This window comes from Peromyscus maniculatus, chromosome 12 (genome assembly GCF_049852395.1).
Source record: "Peromyscus maniculatus bairdii isolate BWxNUB_F1_BW_parent chromosome 12, HU_Pman_BW_mat_3.1, whole genome shotgun sequence".
Classification (NCBI taxonomy): Eukaryota; Metazoa; Chordata; class Mammalia; order Rodentia; family Cricetidae; genus Peromyscus; species Peromyscus maniculatus.
Window position 1 is genome coordinate 56,534,528 of NC_134863.1, and position 17,489 is coordinate 56,552,016.

General features: G+C 34.6%; 1 protein-coding gene across 4 annotated transcripts in view; it reads right to left on the reverse strand.

Moving 5' to 3' along the window:
* The window catches only part of Cadm2 (cell adhesion molecule 2), a 984,450-nt gene that overhangs the window by 64,083 nt on the left and 902,878 nt on the right, over positions 1–17,489 (reverse strand). For 2 of the 4 annotated variants that reach the window (XM_016009325.3, XM_042259481.2), the window contains one exon: positions 4,402–4,521. The exons of the other annotated variants lie outside the window; for them this stretch is intronic. In XM_016009325.3, coding sequence (XP_015864811.1) covers positions 4,402–4,521 — 120 coding nt within the window. The remainder of the gene's footprint in view (positions 1–4,401; positions 4,522–17,489) is intronic. 4 annotated transcript variants of the gene reach the window in all.

The window sequence follows — 17,489 nt, forward strand, 5'->3', positions numbered from 1 at the left end:
TCTCTCTGGGGGTCACGATCTAGTCACAACAAGATAAATGCTACAATTTATGAAATTTCAAGAAATTTTTCTTAATCCTAATAAAATCATATGTATTCAGTTTATTTTACTTTAATTTTTTTGTATTCAGTTTATTTTAAATTACATTCAGAGAAAAGAATGCAATGATAAACAAGAAGAATTTTACAGAGCTTTTTTTTTCCTTTCCCTTTAGTTCTCATCTTTCCTCAGACAATATGGTTTTATTGTCAATGCTATTAACCACATAATGACATGAATAAGAAATTATCCCCAAACTTATTTGCATCAAGTCTCAAATCTGTTTGGCAGTGTGTAAGAACTGCATATCACAAAACGTACTGAGGAAAATACTCACAACCTTGCTTACATATTGCATGAATTATCTGAACATTTCTCCCCCAAATCTGGCAAGAATATTAATGATGTAGGGGACATTGGTTACTTCTCTGATCTCTAGATGTTTGTTGAAGAGAAAAGAGAAAAAAAATGGGATTAGGCTAACATACAGTGTCTTCTACATTTTTATCACATGCACAAAATTATGACATTTTTAGTTAGGCAAATATTCTATTTCTTTACATCTTACTGGATTCTAAATATTTATTTCTATCCTTAAATCAGAAAATAAAACGAGGTTGTTTTATGTATTTGTGTAGAAGCATATTTGTTTTAATTTATTTTGAGGGGAAGGGGTAAGGCTCCCATGGGGAGTCAAAGAAGATTGGCTCATCAAGTTGAGGCAGGTTCAAGCCCCTCCCCCCTGCATCAAGGCTGAGTAAGGTATCCTCTTGAGGGTCACAAAGATATTATAGAGATTTGGCTGTGTATTAAAGCTATACTTTGACTGGCCAAGGGTCTGCCGAAAGGCAAGCCATTTATTATGAATATTTGGTGATATCCAGCCTTTAATATTTCAGCTTTCTTATGCTATAAAATTCTTGCATGCCCAGACCAACTGGCAAACAGTTCGGCTCCCCTGACCTGCTGAACTACTAAATTACTAACTTCCTGCTGAGCTTAGGAGACAAGCTGGCTGGAGACTCTTAGCTTTGTTTCTTGTGCTAATGAAGCTCAGACCCTGAGGAGGCCTAGTAGTGCTCCAGAGCAATTGACTGAAAGCAAAAGAGGTTTGTACTTAATCAAGGTGAGAAGTAAAACATTTCTGAGGAGGTTGAGAACTGCTTGCCCAGGGAAAGAAAGGGCAGGCATTTCCTTTCTTTCTTTCTTTCTTTCTTTCTTTCTTTCTTTCTTTCTTTCTTTCTTTCTTTCTTTCTTTCTTTCTTTCTTTCTTTCTTTTCTTTCTTTCTTTCTTTCTTTCTTTCTTTTTATTTTTTTTATTTTTTTATTTTTTTATTTTTTTGGTTTTTTGAGACAGGGTTTCTCTGTGTAGCTTTGCGTCTCTCCTGGGACTCACTTGGCAGTCCAGGCTGGCTTCGAACTCACAGAGATCCACCTGGCTCTGCCTCCCAAGTGCTGGGATTAAAGGCATGCGCCACCACCGCCCGGTGGGCAGGCATTTTCTGTAGACCAGGACCGAACAGCTTGACAAGAGAGAAGAGAGGATGACAGAGGTTCCATAGAGGGTAAGCCAGATCTTGGGTAGAGTTTTCTGAGTAGAGAGTAGCAGAGATGGAGAAAGAGGATACAGAGGATGAAGATGAGGCTGGAAGCATAGGAGTTTAGTTGTTAACAGGACTTAACAGGACTATGAGCTAGGGAACTGAATGGAACTGTAGTTATGGAGAAAGGATTTCATCCCAGAGAAATAAGTAGACAGATAAAGAGCTTGGTATGTCTAGAGTTATTTCTGCCTTGAATGTCTGGTGGAGCTATAACTGAACTGATAGATTTTGTCTTAGAGAAATAAAGTTAACAGACATAAGAACATAGTGTACGTAGATTTTTTTTTTTCCCTCAGATATCCCACGCCGGACATAGCTAAACCCTGGGACCCCTGAGAACTCCATAGTCCCTGTTAGGATCCTGCCCTCACTCTTCCTGGTCTGGCCTCTTATGTCATCAGGTGGTGCTGAGGACTATGTACCTGCCATGTGGTCACGCAATCCCCGCCTTAAAAAGGACCCCCCCCCTCTGTTTCCTTTCTGCTCCCTCCCCCACCAGGCTTGGCTCCTCTCCTATCCCATCTCTCTCTCTCTCTCTGCCCCCACCCATTTTCTCTCCTAATAAAGCTCTAAAAAGATACCACTGGGTTCTGCAGTGGCCCATGACTTTTCTGCCCTTAACCAACGCCACCAACCCCACCATCAATCCCACCATAGGGAATGGACTCCAACAAGCCAGTTCATGCACAAGGGATAAATCCTGGTCCCACTGCCAGGGGCTCAGCAAACAGACCAAGCCACCCAACTGTCACCCACATTCAGAGGGCCTAGTACTTCCCCAGCCATCAGTACAAAGTCCCTGAACTTTATGTTTTAATTATAACATTTCCCTCTTCTCTTTTCTTCTTCCAAATTGTCCCATACAATCCCCACACCACTCACTTTCAAATGTATGACCTCTTGTATCAACTGTTACTGTGTGTATATATATGTATATATACATATATATTCATACACACAGATATATATATATATATATATATATATATATATATATATATCTGTATATACATATATTCCCAAATATAATCTATTCAGTCCATATAATGTTACTTATATGTAGGTTTTCAGGACTGATAGTTTGGTACTGAACAACCACTTGGTGTAATCTTCCCTGGGGTTTGGGGAAGGCCACCTCTCTCATTCCTAGTTTCTCCAGTTACCTTTATTTCCCTGTGAAGGGTTGAGGTCTGGTGGGTTTTTTTCTCATGTAGTTCACATCTCCATTGTAATCATCTTGTTCACATTTTGGTGGTCCTGTTGCTAAGCTCATAAAGTCTCACTAACATGACCACATATACATGTCTTTTAATGTTGAGTGGCATGCTTGTGCTAGAATAGGATTAATTCTCTCACTTTTAGTGTCGTAAAATTTATGAAAACATCATAGTGTAATATAAATATATAAAGTACAATCTGTAATGATATTGGAAGGGTATGTGAAATAAAGAAGAGGAGAAATTTAGATGTTTGTTATTCTAATGCCTTAAGTACATTTTACTTTGCCTCTTGGTTTTCTGTTTTTTTTTTTTCTTTCCTGTTAGTACAAACATATGTAAGAAAATCCTTAAATGCTGCTAACATAAATTCAGATATAGCTGAAAATATGTTCATTCAGTAAGACATAAATAACCAAAGTATTTCTAGGAAACTCTTATTGCTGCTGATATCAAATTATTTTGTCACCACTCATTGACATGTTATAATATAGCTGGCTATGATTATTAATAATTAACAGTTACCAGACATGTTTTTTTCTGCAATAACAGGAAAGCGGATTTCTTAAACTGTTGTGAAAGGCAACAACTCTGAAGAAACATGTACTGTACTAGAAAAACCATATAAGGCAAGATATAGAAAAGATAAAAGTAAACCATTCTTGTTATTACTCAATTACCTGTAGGAACAGAGTTTCCATTAACATCCAGTTAAATTGCTACACTTAATGTTAGTTTAGCTTTAAGACACAAAATGCATGTAAGTAGGGAAAGGGAAGGGCTAAATGATAAATTCTCTCTGTACATTGTTGTGGATATATTAAAATTAAAGCATGCTTTCTCTATATAATTTCTGTCATTGTTTTTTTTTTTTAATTTGAGGATATTTCGATTCCTTTAAGTAAGTCTGCTGTCTTTAGTTTGAATAAAAATACTTATTTAAATACAATTACAGAGTATTCATAGAGCCAATTATAAATTTACATTAGGTCAGAAAACTCTAGGACATTCCATTGTAGAATATTCTATAAGTGGAAGCACTTTATGATGGCATATATTTTGAGTATTTACCTGAAAGTTCCAAGTGGTGAATCACACATGACTGTTCATTTTACAACAAATTCAACAGCATGAAAACTTCAATTTGTAGAGGAATATCAAGTCAGTAACATTAATGTAGGGTATTTACAGCCAAATGCTCTCTCCGCATCATTGAGCATGTTATTTCTTTACATTTCAAGGCAATTCAAAATCTGTGTCCTGTCTTCATATATCATTTGCTTAATGTATTGGAGAAAGTTTTTTAATGACATCCCATACTATTTTGATACCAGTCATGGTACTTAAAATAAAATATACCATTTGACTCATACTCTACTTTAGTAAATCCACTCATACTAATCTTGTTGACCTAATTACATCTTATAATTAAGATAATATAAATATGTAAATTGGATTTTAGTTATTCTATTCTGAACAAGATCCTTCTGCACAGCTCCATGGCTGGGCTTCTGAGGCTATAACAAAGAAGCATACCATACCTCTTCTGCTGCTGCTTGATGCAGATGTGCTTGGGCTGGTTGTTATGGCTACAGTGGTTGTTACTGGTGCAGTGGTAAGGGAGGGGATGATAGTAGTGGGAAGCAAAGTGGTGGGAACATCTGGTGAGTGGAAAAAAACAAAATATAAAATAAAATCATATCATGCAAACAAAAGAGAAACACAAATGATTCAAATTATAAATACACACATCTTATTTAGGCTTAATTTTATAAGTTGAAACAGAATAACAGGTACAAAACAACTGTAGCACACAGGTTCTGTCATTTTTCTTTCACTTCTCTTTTACGCTCCGCAAAAGGGAAAAAAAAAATCTGGGAGCTGTGTTGCAGAATAAGTAAATGGCTTGCAATATTGAAAGTGAAATTTAAAATGACAAGAATGCACTTGTTCTTTGAGTCATTTGAAAATCTCACATGCATGAGCAAAATACACATATGTAAAATAAAAATGACATGCTTTGTCAAGGAAGTAAACAAAGAAACAACACATACAGAAATCAACACAGATACCACCAATAAGATTAAGGACGTGTTAACGATGAGTATGTATATGCATGTTAAAAAAATGCCTTTGTTTTTCCTTAGAGGAAAGTGACAGGAAGTAGGATGAGAGCAATCTTTAGGAACAAACAAACAAACAACAAGCCAACTGTTGTTATCATTGTTATTTTGCTCTGCCTGTTTTCACAAACGGTGTTAATGTACAGTTTAAAGTCTTGTGACTCTTACCCCAATTAGCTGGTAACTCCTTCTAACAAATTGGCAGTACCTAGGAGTCTTTAACAAGTATTGAGTCAACTAGTATGGAGCACGATGTGATGTTCTGAGAAGCTTATGACTTATTTGGATACAGGACACGAAGAGAAGTTACTGAATGAGGGTTTGAACTATACCAGTCAGTCTCCAGTCTGGAATTAGTCAAGTTGTCATCAGTTAAAAATTGTTTCAGATCCAGGGATAACAATGAACAGAAAGAACAGCTTAGTGTGCAATGCCCAACTCTTCCTTCATTTCCTTAAAACCAGCCTCAAGTATCTAGAGTAGAAAAGAGAGACCTCAAGCCATGCTGCTGGTGTCAAGCTATGAAAACCTCAGAAAGATCCTTGGAGAGAAATTTTGTTCCCAGCAGATAGACATATGATTTACACAGCAAGGAAATGAGAAACACTTCCCCAATTACCTGTAATTACTGTACTGGGGTTTGGTTTCATATGCTTGTCATGGAACCCTAATATATTTACAATGCTTGACAGATTATTTTGCAGTTGAAAGGTTTCTAGTCATTCTTTCAGGAAAAGTCTTTGAGTAACTCCACACATTTTTCTAGGTCTTTACTCTGATAAATAGCACTACTCAATCTGCCTGACTCTACCCGCTGAATTCTTCACACTGGAGACACCGAAACCAGCATGAGATCACTCTCTTATCTTGAGTATTGATGTTTACACCTGTTTTTCAACAGGGAAAATGCTTCCTGGCCAGTCAAATTAAGAAAACAACCTCTGAAAACTCAATGGTATTACATTAATCACTAGGGAAAATGGGCATTGCCTGGAGAGCAATTTATCATGATCATAAGGTGGTATTGGCTTTAGAAAGAACATTGAGAATGAATAAAATTGTGTATTTATGCCCACGGGCTTTCTAGTTGTTACTTGTTATCATTTTCTTATGGCTTAGTCAGCTTTTAAACACAATGGAAGTAATGGGAACCAAACTAAATAAAAAATAGTAATTTTTAATAGAAAATGGTACATTGTTATTAGAAATATTGGCTCATTTGGGGTCTCAAATGTATTTATGAAAAAATTCAAAAACAACATCTAGTATTTCAATATTTAAGAACAAAGAATATATTTAAATGTGTGTATATGGAGTCTGACATTATAAGATTTATCACAGATTATAAGATTATTTTTGTTATCAGACAGTAAACTAGCATCACGTTTTGCTAACCCTTATGCTGGAAACAAAACAGCCTTCCAAAATTAGCTTTACTATTTCATTCTAATGCTGGCCTAGCCTAGCAGACTTATATTAATTCATTTACTCAGTTTTATCCAAAACGAAATATTAATTGGATTTCATTTTCACTTTTTCCCATCTCAGTGTTGATAGAAATTGTGAATTATTTGGGAACCTATATATGTTCATGTTTTCTAAGCATTCTTGAATGAACCAATTTAATTACTTTTAAGTGTCCAATACAATAAATATAGAATTTTTTTTATCATTATCTAGTATTTAATGAATAAGTAATTTCAGTACTTACTGATACAATTTAACAAAATTTTAAAAACCTTGTGAAATAGATGAGAATTTAATGGCAATTGTAAAAAAAAAAAAAAGCATGCCAAGAAGAAATCGTTCTCAATCACCATTACATGTTTTTTAACTGTTAATCGTCAATAATGCTATGTAGCTTTTAAAATACATAGATTTTCTATGAGTTTTCATCGTGGTCTTTTATTCATCTTTCTTGGCTGTTTTAAATTATCTCAACTCAGTTGTGAAATAGTAAAGCAGAGAGAACCTAAAATATTCGCTTCTAGAAGATAATTAGAAACAGGTAATATTAAATAATGTAAAATTATGGAGACTTAGTTAGAAATGTCAGAAAGATTTACAAAAATTGCATGAAACTTCTGCCTCATACACAACTTTCTATTTGATCTATTTTTTCTGGACTTTCCCCACTTTATAATTAACCTTGGAAGGAAGAACTTTCAGTCAGTGCTCAGGTTTCTGCTCAGCATAAATGTATGACTTCTTAAGAGAAGTAGAAAAAAGCTCTTAGATGACAGGAAGAACTGATTATAATAGATTAAAAGAGTGACTACTTTTCTCAAAACACACTCTATATCTTCAAACAGGAAAAAATATTGTTATTTTTTGAAGAGTCCTTTTTAGTATCACAATGTACTTGTTCATATTTTCATTTAAAAAGATGATAAAAACAGGGCTGGAGAGATGGCTCAGAGGTTAAGAGCACTGGCTGTTCTTCCAGAGGTCCTGAGTTCAATTCCCAGCAACCACATTGTGGCTCACAACTGTCTGTAATGAGATCTGGTGCCCTCTTCTGGCATACAGGCAAAACACTGTATACATAATAAATAAATCTTTAAAAAAAGATAATAAAAACAATATCAGAAACAAATATTTAATGATTTATAAGTGACTTATTATTACAAATTATACATATATGAATTCTATCACTTAAAGGTAACTTATTAATGAGACATGCATTGATTTGAGAGTTTGCCCTACTTCAAGCTAAAGACCTTGGAGCCTGGGTGGCTTGATTATGACCTAGAAAGTCAAACATTATGAAATGACCCTGAGAAGTCCTCCTAAGTCCAAATATTCTTTCTCCCTTTTTATAAAATTCAAGTTTGCTTTGGAGAAGTCTTGATCCTATAAATGAGAAACAATATTTGATAAAACTCAGCAAATATCTCAGTGATAATCGCTTGAAGTATTAATTTTGGACTTTTCGAGAATGATTAAAAAAGTGTGGGGTTTACATTTTCTTATGGAAATATGAGATATAAAGCTACTATTTACCTTATGGTCCTAATAACTAGACATTAAGACAAGCTTATGGGTAAATTTATCAGAATGCCTCATTAGTTGATGACAATTTTTAAAACTGATATATATATCACCATTTTCTCTGAAAACATATTGGACTTTTAAAATTTCTTTTTCTAGAAGAATTAATACCATTGTAAACAAAGCACTATATATCTTTATATTCTAAAGTGAATAAAACTTGCTTGATAAATTTAGATGGCTTTTAAATAAAATTAATTGAATTCTACGAGTCTTTAAAATTTAAAAATATAATTTACTGAATAATAATATGCATATATTTCAATACAATACAATATGTTCTATATACAATATATACAAATACTTAGATTTTAATAATCAAGTAAGGGTCTCTATAATTATAAACATATAATATAGTCAATGCAAAGGTTCCTTTTAAAGGAAAAATTGTAATATTTGTTATAGACAGGGAATTGAGAAAAAGTTTTAAGTCATAAAAGTTGGCTTATGAGTTTGTGTGCACATAAACTATGCATTGTAAGGAATTAAAAATAATCATATTGCAAAAAAGAAAATTTCTAAAGCATTTTAAGAATTTCAAGCAAAACCTCTACATCTGGGCTACTGAACAGTAGTACTGGAGACATTTTTGAAGTTAGCACCAAGTGTTTTTGTTATTCATGAAGCCAATGCTGAGTTACAAATAAATGCTCTCTAATTCACAATAATTCTATTACAACCTACTCACTTAAAGAACCATTTCAGCTCCGGCATAAAATTCTTGAACAAATGAACTAACATCTGCGTGGAATAGCATTGTTAAACTTGTTTTATGGTAAATCATTAGTCTATTATCACTGCCTCTTGGATTCCCTTGGCTGTGTTAAGAATTCCACACCATGTCCTCATTGTATTGAGGGACCCGGGGTGTGTAGATGCCCTCTACCTGGGACAGGAGGGCCTCGGAGAATTCATGCTTGGATTCTTTACTTCATTTCTCACTATGCCAATTTAAGATAAAGAAAACCTTTGAGTTGGGCACACAAAAGGACACATAGCCCTGCCTCAGGTGCTTCCTTCAAGTTCTGGATCCAGATCTTTTCACTCTCTGTGCTGTGGTCTTCTCACAGACACACCCTGCTTCACAGCATCACCTCTTCCATGTCTAAGTCCCTTGTTAGGATCTCATTTGTGAAGCATTCTCTCATTCTGGAAGTAGTCAAGTTTTCCTTCTCCGTGTCTTCAAATGCTTTGTAGCAACTCTATATATGTTTACTACACATTGACATCCATTTAGTGTTCTATCCCACACAATAAACCACCAGGATAGCACTATAAGAAAGCATGTCTTTGTTATTTACAAATGCTGTTTTTCCTGGGAAAAGTACACTTGATCCAATGTTTGCTTAGCTCTGACCCTGAAAAGAGCCCCTATTTAACTGAGTATGTAGAAAAATAATACTTTCGAGTCTAGAGAGTATATAGTATTCACTTGGCATTTACCATTCACTATATATACACACATATGTGTATACATGTATATATACATATATATGTGTATACTTATATATGTATATATATACATATATATCTTGAAACAAAAATTAAGAAAACATATAATCTACTTAATGCTGTATTTTATTTTTGGAGCGCTTACCTAAATTATATATGTTTTAGGGACTTGGAAAATGCTACTATGGATGATAGAAATAATGTCAATAAATAAGCAATATGTACTTCTAAGAGCATAAATATGTAACCAATATTGAAATAAGATTAATATGTACAAAAGCTATGGTTTTTGCATAAAAAGACTGTAGAAATTTCTGCTAAAGGTCTACAAATCAAAAAGAAGACTGGGAAATATTAAAGTATGAAAGCTGAAGAAACTTCATCTCTGAAAGAGTTTGTCAGCATTTTAGACTCATCAGAATTGTAAATCATAAATGTCAATCAAAATAATGGGAAAGTGTCCCCTCCCTTCACGTGTTAAAGAAGGAATTAGAAAACTCGGAAACCGATCTTCTTATGGGGGCTTATTAGAGCACAACAGATCCTGCATAGCCCTGTCAGCATCAAGTCACTGCCAACAGGAACAGCATGCAATGCATTGCACAGCAATGCCACCCTTTTTTCTAATAACGAGATTTTCAGGTTAAAGGTACGCTGTGTTTGCTGCAGATGTGGTGTATAATTTCTAGCTTGTCAACTTGTTTTGTTTTGTGGCAGTTTCTCTTTTTAAAAATGGCATTCAGAATGGATTTTTGAAACAAAAATTAAGTCTAAAGAGCCCCAGAAGCCCAAGCTGCTTGTTTCTCTCCAAAGACTGTTGCCCAAATAGGGAGAAAAAAAATTGCTAGCATTTAGTCTGGAATCCGTACATCCACATCCTTCCTACTTGATGGTACTAACACCCCTCCCCCCTCCCGTTCGAGAGTCAGAGTAATTAGTTCACTTTAAGAGCAGTTAAGGATATGCACACAAATGATCAGGATTCTGAAGATAACAGAATTAAGGTGAGAATTGTTATTGTGCTAAAAAGAGTTCAAATTTCTCTGACTTAAAAAAAATAATGTTGTATCCTTAATATTTTATTGCTCATTCTACTGCCACTGGGAGCGATGGCAAGAGGCATGTTTACTGGTTTTGTTTTTGTAAAGACGGTCATTTATCTGCCCCCATTATATTCAGCCACCTGTAGCAGCCTATTTAAGTCATAGCATAAAGTGACGACAACTCCTGAACTCTCAACTGCACTGGCAGACATCAGCTGACAGGACTTCAACTCGCCACCAGGACCCTCCTCTTTAGGGATGCTATCACAACCACATCTGTTTCATAAAAGGGACTGTTTTCAAAATTTGATTGGAATGAATTTCTTAACATCTTTCTCATAGTTTCCACTGGTTTCTCATGCTAAGTGGAAGCCTTAGACAAAGACAATAACAAAAAGTCGCTCTAAATTGGAAAGACCTGCAATTTTAAACTGTAGGTGGTAGCCAACAGTTCTAAGTAATTACAAGGAAAGTTTATGACTCAAATCGATGTCTTATTTGAAGAGAAAAAAAAACTATGCATTTTCCCTGTTAATATACATTTGCCGTATTCTAAACGGATACAGGAAATGCGAGACTTAAAGCAGGTTCAACAATGCTTTAAGCTTGGATGATCCTGTACTATTTAGCTCCAATGACCTCAATGTACGAGTTTTTTTGTTGTTGTTGTTTTGTTTTTTTTTCCAGGAAGGATCTTACTCTGAGTAAATCCTGTGATTTTATAGGAGGCCATCATGGCCATTTTTTAACAAAAAGTAAACGAAGAGATACAAGGAGGAAGTCTGAAAAATATTGAGCAATCGGTACTTGTTTTTCCATGTAAACTCTGTCATGAAGGAAGCAAGAGGTGTTTTGCATACTATTTAATTTAGTCACATGTAATCACTTCATTAAAAATAGAGAGTTTGGTATGGTAATTTTTACCATTCTTTTTAGAACTGATTCTTGATTTTGATGAGTCAAAACTAACCTAAAAGAAAGGTATTCTGACAACTATGAATTTAATATTTTTACATGTAATTTTAAAAGGTAATACCCCTAAAGATGTTGGCCTGCTTTTTAAGCACAATGGAATAAAGTTACCTGCTACTTTATACTGCAAATCACATCACTCTGAAATCTTCAAAAAATATTTTGGGTATGTGGAAAAATTGCGATAAAAATGTTAATATCTTTTAGGATAGACAAGTTACTCTCTTCCTAAGACACCCATGTTTCCATATAATAAGATTGAGCTTAAAACCTTTATGTCTCTTGATTGAGTGATGCTTTTCACTGCTCTTTGTTCATTTCCCAACATCGTTGCTCAGCTCTTGCCAAGTGATATATATATATATGTGTGTGTGTGTGTGTGTGTGTGTGTGTGTGTGTGTGTGTGTGTGTGTATGCCATTCAGTAAATTTCTTACAATGATTTCCCTTGAAACGTTTCCTTAGATGAGTTGGAATCTAGAGTTTAGGGTTTGTTTGGTTGATTTGGTTTTGGTGGTCTGCTTTTGTTTGCTTGTTTTACTTTTTGTCTGTTCATGTTTTTTCTTTCTTAAACAAGATACTATAATGTTCAGGCAGGCCTGGAATTCACATGTAGCAGAAGATGACCATGAACTACTGATGCACTGCCTCTACCTCCTAGATACTTGGATCACAGGCATATATCACACCAATTTTCACTCCTTCCTTCCTTCCTTCCTTCCTTCCTTCCTTCCTTCCTTCCTTCCTTCCTTCCTTCCTTCCTTCCTTCCTTCCTTCCTTCCTTTCCTTCTTTCTTTCTTTCTGTATGATTTTAAGCATTAACCCATGGCTTTGTGAATACCAGACTCACATTCAATGTTTTTGTTTTTCTTTTTATTTGGTTTTGTTATATTCTTTGTGGTACTGGAGATTGAGTTCAGAGCCTTGTACATGCTTGGCAAGTGCCCTGTCACTGAACCGTATAAAAAAGCCATCTTTTAAAATATACATTTAAAAAATCTTTTTGAGATTATAACTTCATTCCCCACTCCTTTTTCTCCTTTAGCACACTCCCATTTATTTCTCACCTTGCTCTTTTGCAAATTCATGGCCTATTTTTCTTTAATTTTTGCTACACACACACACACACACACACACACACACACACACACACACTTTTAAATGAGTTATAAAACAAACACAGTGTGGTGTGTGTGTGTGTGTGTGTGTGTGTGTGTACATATCTATGTATTTCTGAAAATATAAAGATGTCTCTATAATGTTCTTGGTATGTACATTTTCAGATTTGACCATTTGGTGTTGGACAACCCATGGAATGGTCACTACTGGGGAAGACTGTTTCTCTGGCACTCAGAAATCTTTAGTTGCTTGTAGTTCTCTTTTTTAGTGAACAAAGTCTTCTAAAGAGTAACAGTGGCCCCCAGAGTATGGACTCCTAGTAAACTATGCTACCTGCATTGAATGTGACAAAAGAAATGTATCACTGACAAAAATCCAAGAAAATATGACATCTTACAATAAGAACTGTTTTATGTTGGTGAAGTAAACCTTTCTCACAAAAGACTATGTTTCACAAAATTTGCCTGGAAAAGTGATCAGTTTCCTCATCACAATACACATACGATTTTACTTGTTTGATAACTGTTTTTAAATTTAAGAATAATTGAGTTTTCAAAAAAGTTGAAAATATTTAAACTTAATGTTCAGTTTGTTAAACAGAAGTAATGCAAGTGAATTAATCCTTTCACATGCATCATGTTGGGTGCCTATTGAAAAATGTCTCATTGCCTAGTTCAGAGAGGTCAGTGAAAAGATAAGAACAGATTGGGAGCCTCACTTGTAAATAGTGTTCACAGGACATTGGTGGGAGAAGAGCGGGAAATACACGAGTAATATTTTTAGATTCTAAATAGTATGTGATATATTCTATATCACATTTGCAGAAACTATGAAGTAAGAAACTGCAAAGCATATTTTATGTAAAATCCATAGTTTCTGAAAACCAGTCCCCAAATTCTCCCCATAAGGCTATGATGTATGGCTGCAATTCTCTGACAAATGAGCCAATTATGTTACATGTGTTTTGGTAAAAGAACTCTGTAAATATTTGGAAAATTGTAGCCTAACTAGATTTGCATGTAAATAAACAAGGAAGACTTCAGTGCAAATGATTTCATCTTTGTGTTTACTATTGACTGCAAATGGGAGAAAGGTTATACAAACTTAGTGCAGGATATATTATTAATGTTGAAAATTTTGAATGATAAATTCCGAATTAAAAAATTTTTCCTTTGACATTTGGGTAGTTGTCCATCTATAGATGGAAGAACATTTACATTAGTGTGATATATACACATGAATTTTGTACAGTGACAGCTGAAAACTCAATTTATCCACTGCACTTTCATCTTAAAGACATGGAATTTTGGCCCAACTTTGTTGCGTGATTGATCCAACACACACACACACACACACACACACACACACACACACACACACACACACACACTTTTAAATGAGTTATAAAACAAACACAGTACTCTCATTGCCACTTGTCTCTGCAGAGTTTGGCAGCTTATTAAAACAGAGAAAGGCATGCTCCTTTCCTACAGGCATCAGAGCTCTGTCTACATTTTCATGTCTAGAGTGAGGTGTTATCTAAGAGATTAAAGAGATGTTTTTAAAGGATCATGCATCCAGTGACTGTGTAGGTAGATCTCCACCAGCCTTGCTGAGATCAGCAGCCAAGGGCTCTCCATTATTAGCCCAAAGTTCCTTGTTGAATAGGGGTGTCTTTGCTATCGTTTTCATACTATACCATGTATTTTTCATTTATGTTTCTAAAGAAAGCTTCTCCGGGAAACATGTTCATTATTAGCACACACAATTAATTTACCAGCTGGTTAGGTCTGTTTTTATATGAGGGAACAGATTTCAGTTGAAAACCTCTTTTATGTTTCTAGGCTGTACATCTGTTCACTATCCAGTCTTCTCTTCCCTACTCTACACACAATTTACTCTCTCAGTTCCATCATGATCTATAAGAATCCTGTTTTCTAGGAATACAACTAAGTATGTAAATAAATAAATACATAATCTTCCAATATATCTAAAGATTTTCTTTCTGGAAATTGTAACTCTGTGTCAAAATAGACTATCAACTTTTAGCCTAGCTACTATGATAATCAGAAACCCCTTTTTCTTTTTATTGTGCTAAGAGTACTTATTTACCTACAAATCACTGTTATTCTTGATATGAAGTGTAAAATTTATACTTCCCTAATAGGTATATACACTTCGTAACAATATTTGTTTAGCTCTATGGCAACAGTTGAATAGAAAAGTTAAAATATAAAATTATGAGATGATCAATCTGTTTAAAAATAAATTGCATCATTCAACCACACGTGTTATTTTGTTAAATTTATCAAGTAATAACAAACTTAAAATTGGTATTTATTTTCTGTATATCAGGTAAATATTTAAAAGCAGTGATACACCAGATGTGTTTCCTTACAGTGAAATAAGTTTATTTCTCTGCCTCAATTTGCTTTCCTACCATATTGAGCAAGTCATTTGCTTTCAGTACCCAGCATCCAGGGGGAAAATTACTGCCTCCTCCCACAGTCTGAAGAGGTACAGTGAGATACACAGCTCATAAGTTTGGCTTTGATGTGATGTTTTGTAATATATGTATACAGCATTTTTGTCTTGGGGCATTATTGACATTTATTATTAACAATAAATGTGAGTGAAAGTAGCAATTGTAACTGACTCTTAAAGCTGGAAAGGCACATTTAGTAGCTTGATACATTTCAGTAGATTAAAACACATAGACATTTATAGTAGAAATATTATGTTACTGTTAATTTTGTAAAATATTAAACTACTTTTATAATGGCTCATACTAACTAACAATAAATGTGATGGATCACATATTATATGTATGTGTGTTATTTAAATGTGTTACTAATAAAGTAATTATCTTTCAAACAAACAATGGCAGTGCCATTTTTTTTTTTTTGGTTTTTCGAGACAGGGTTTCTCTGCGTAGTTTTGCGCCTTTCCTGGAGCTCACTTGGTAGCCCAGGCTGGCCTCGAACTCACAGAGATCCGCCTGGCTCTGCCTCCCGAGTGCTGGGATTAAAGGCGTGCGCCACCACCGCCCGGCTGGCAGTGCCATTTTTATCACTGCTTATTTTAATAAACACCTGAAGAAACAAATAAACTAAAAATGCACAGTGATATTTCAGAACTATTAAATCAACAACTGTGATACTTGATTAGGAGAATAAAAATAGAAGCAAATTGCAATTCTATTTTAATCCATGCTATGAAAATAATAGTTGTAGAGAATTTTGCATGTTCTATATGGTTGTATAGATTAAATATCTTAGAACAGAATCTATATATAATAAATTTAAAACATGGAAAATTATATAGTCTAATTTCATTCAAAAGTAGCACAGTATAAGTTAAGATAGTGAAGTGATCAAGTTTTAAAATCTTATTTATAGGAGAAAATAAAGGCCCAGTAGAATAAGTTAAACAATGGTAAATAATTTTACCTCACATGAAAGCGTTGCTGTGATACAAAGGGTAAATGTGGATAAGCAAGAGGAATAATGTGGAAATTTCTGTAATATGTGTGCCCATTACCATATATCCTGCTTTCTCTATTGAAGTTATGATGTCAATGCTCATGATGTTGCCTTACATTGTGTACCTGCCCAAATTCTGAAGCTATTGATAGAAGAAACAGCTGGTCATTTTCTCTGTCTACCTTGCAGGATTTCCTTACAAATCTCAGGAAGGGCATTGATGTTAGAATTTTCTTGTTCTTTAAGAATGTCTGTTGAATTAATATTTTGTGTACCGTGTCTTAAAAAAGAGTTGGAAGAAAAAAATTCCTATGCTATTATTTAGTAAGTTCACTTTTTCTGCTCTTTCTCTCTCTCTCTCTCTCACACACACACACACACACACACACACACACACACACACACACACCTATATGTGTATATGTGTATGTAGATTGTATGTACTTTGTGTACTCTCAAGTATCATATGTGTGTCTTGTATATTTGGTGCAGAAGTTATAACTCTAATATGAGTTGATTAAAATACACTGATAATTTCGAGAAGGAACTAAATTAAGAAGATTTGGGAACATTTGGACTTATCACTGTTCATATATATTATGTCTCAAAACCTTTGCATTTCACATAGTTGTGATGTTTTCAGGAATATAGACATGAAAATTTGTGTTTATTTATTTATTCTTTTATTTATTTATTTATTTATTTATTTATTTATGTATTTATTTTATTTATTTTGAGAGACAGGCATGTACTTGGCCAAGGTGTAGAGATAATAAGAAAATTATTGGGAATAGGTTTTCTCCTTCTATCACAAGAGTCCCAGTAACAAACCCAAATCTTCAGCCTTGGCAACAAGTTCTTTTATTTGGGAAGCCATCTCACCCTCCATCTCCTCTCAAAAGAGCAATATTTTAATCAGGTGATGAGAAATAAACATGAAATATTTTAATTGCTTTCAACTTAAAATGAATTAGACTGAGGCTACCAGTAACTCTCTGTTGCCATAGCTCTCTGTTTTGATGCCTTCAGTAGTTGGAGGCTGATCTGGGTACTCATTGCTTGGAAAGAAAAATGTATGTAGCTTCTTCAACATGGATGTTTTGCTAGAGAAAGAAGGCTGTTTCGTGAACTTATGTCACTCAATATGTCATCAGCTTTTACACTGTGGCAAGAATTTTGCTATAACTCTTTGTTAGCAGGAATTTAAATTTTTCTTGCCAGGCAGTGGTGGCACACGCCTTTAATCCCAGCACTTGGGAGGCAGAGGCAGGCATATCTTTGTGAGTTCGAGGCCAGCCTGGTCTACAGAGCGAGATCCAGGAAAGACACAAAGCTGCACAGAGAAACCCTGTCTCGAATGGTTGCTGAATTAATATTCTGTATAACAC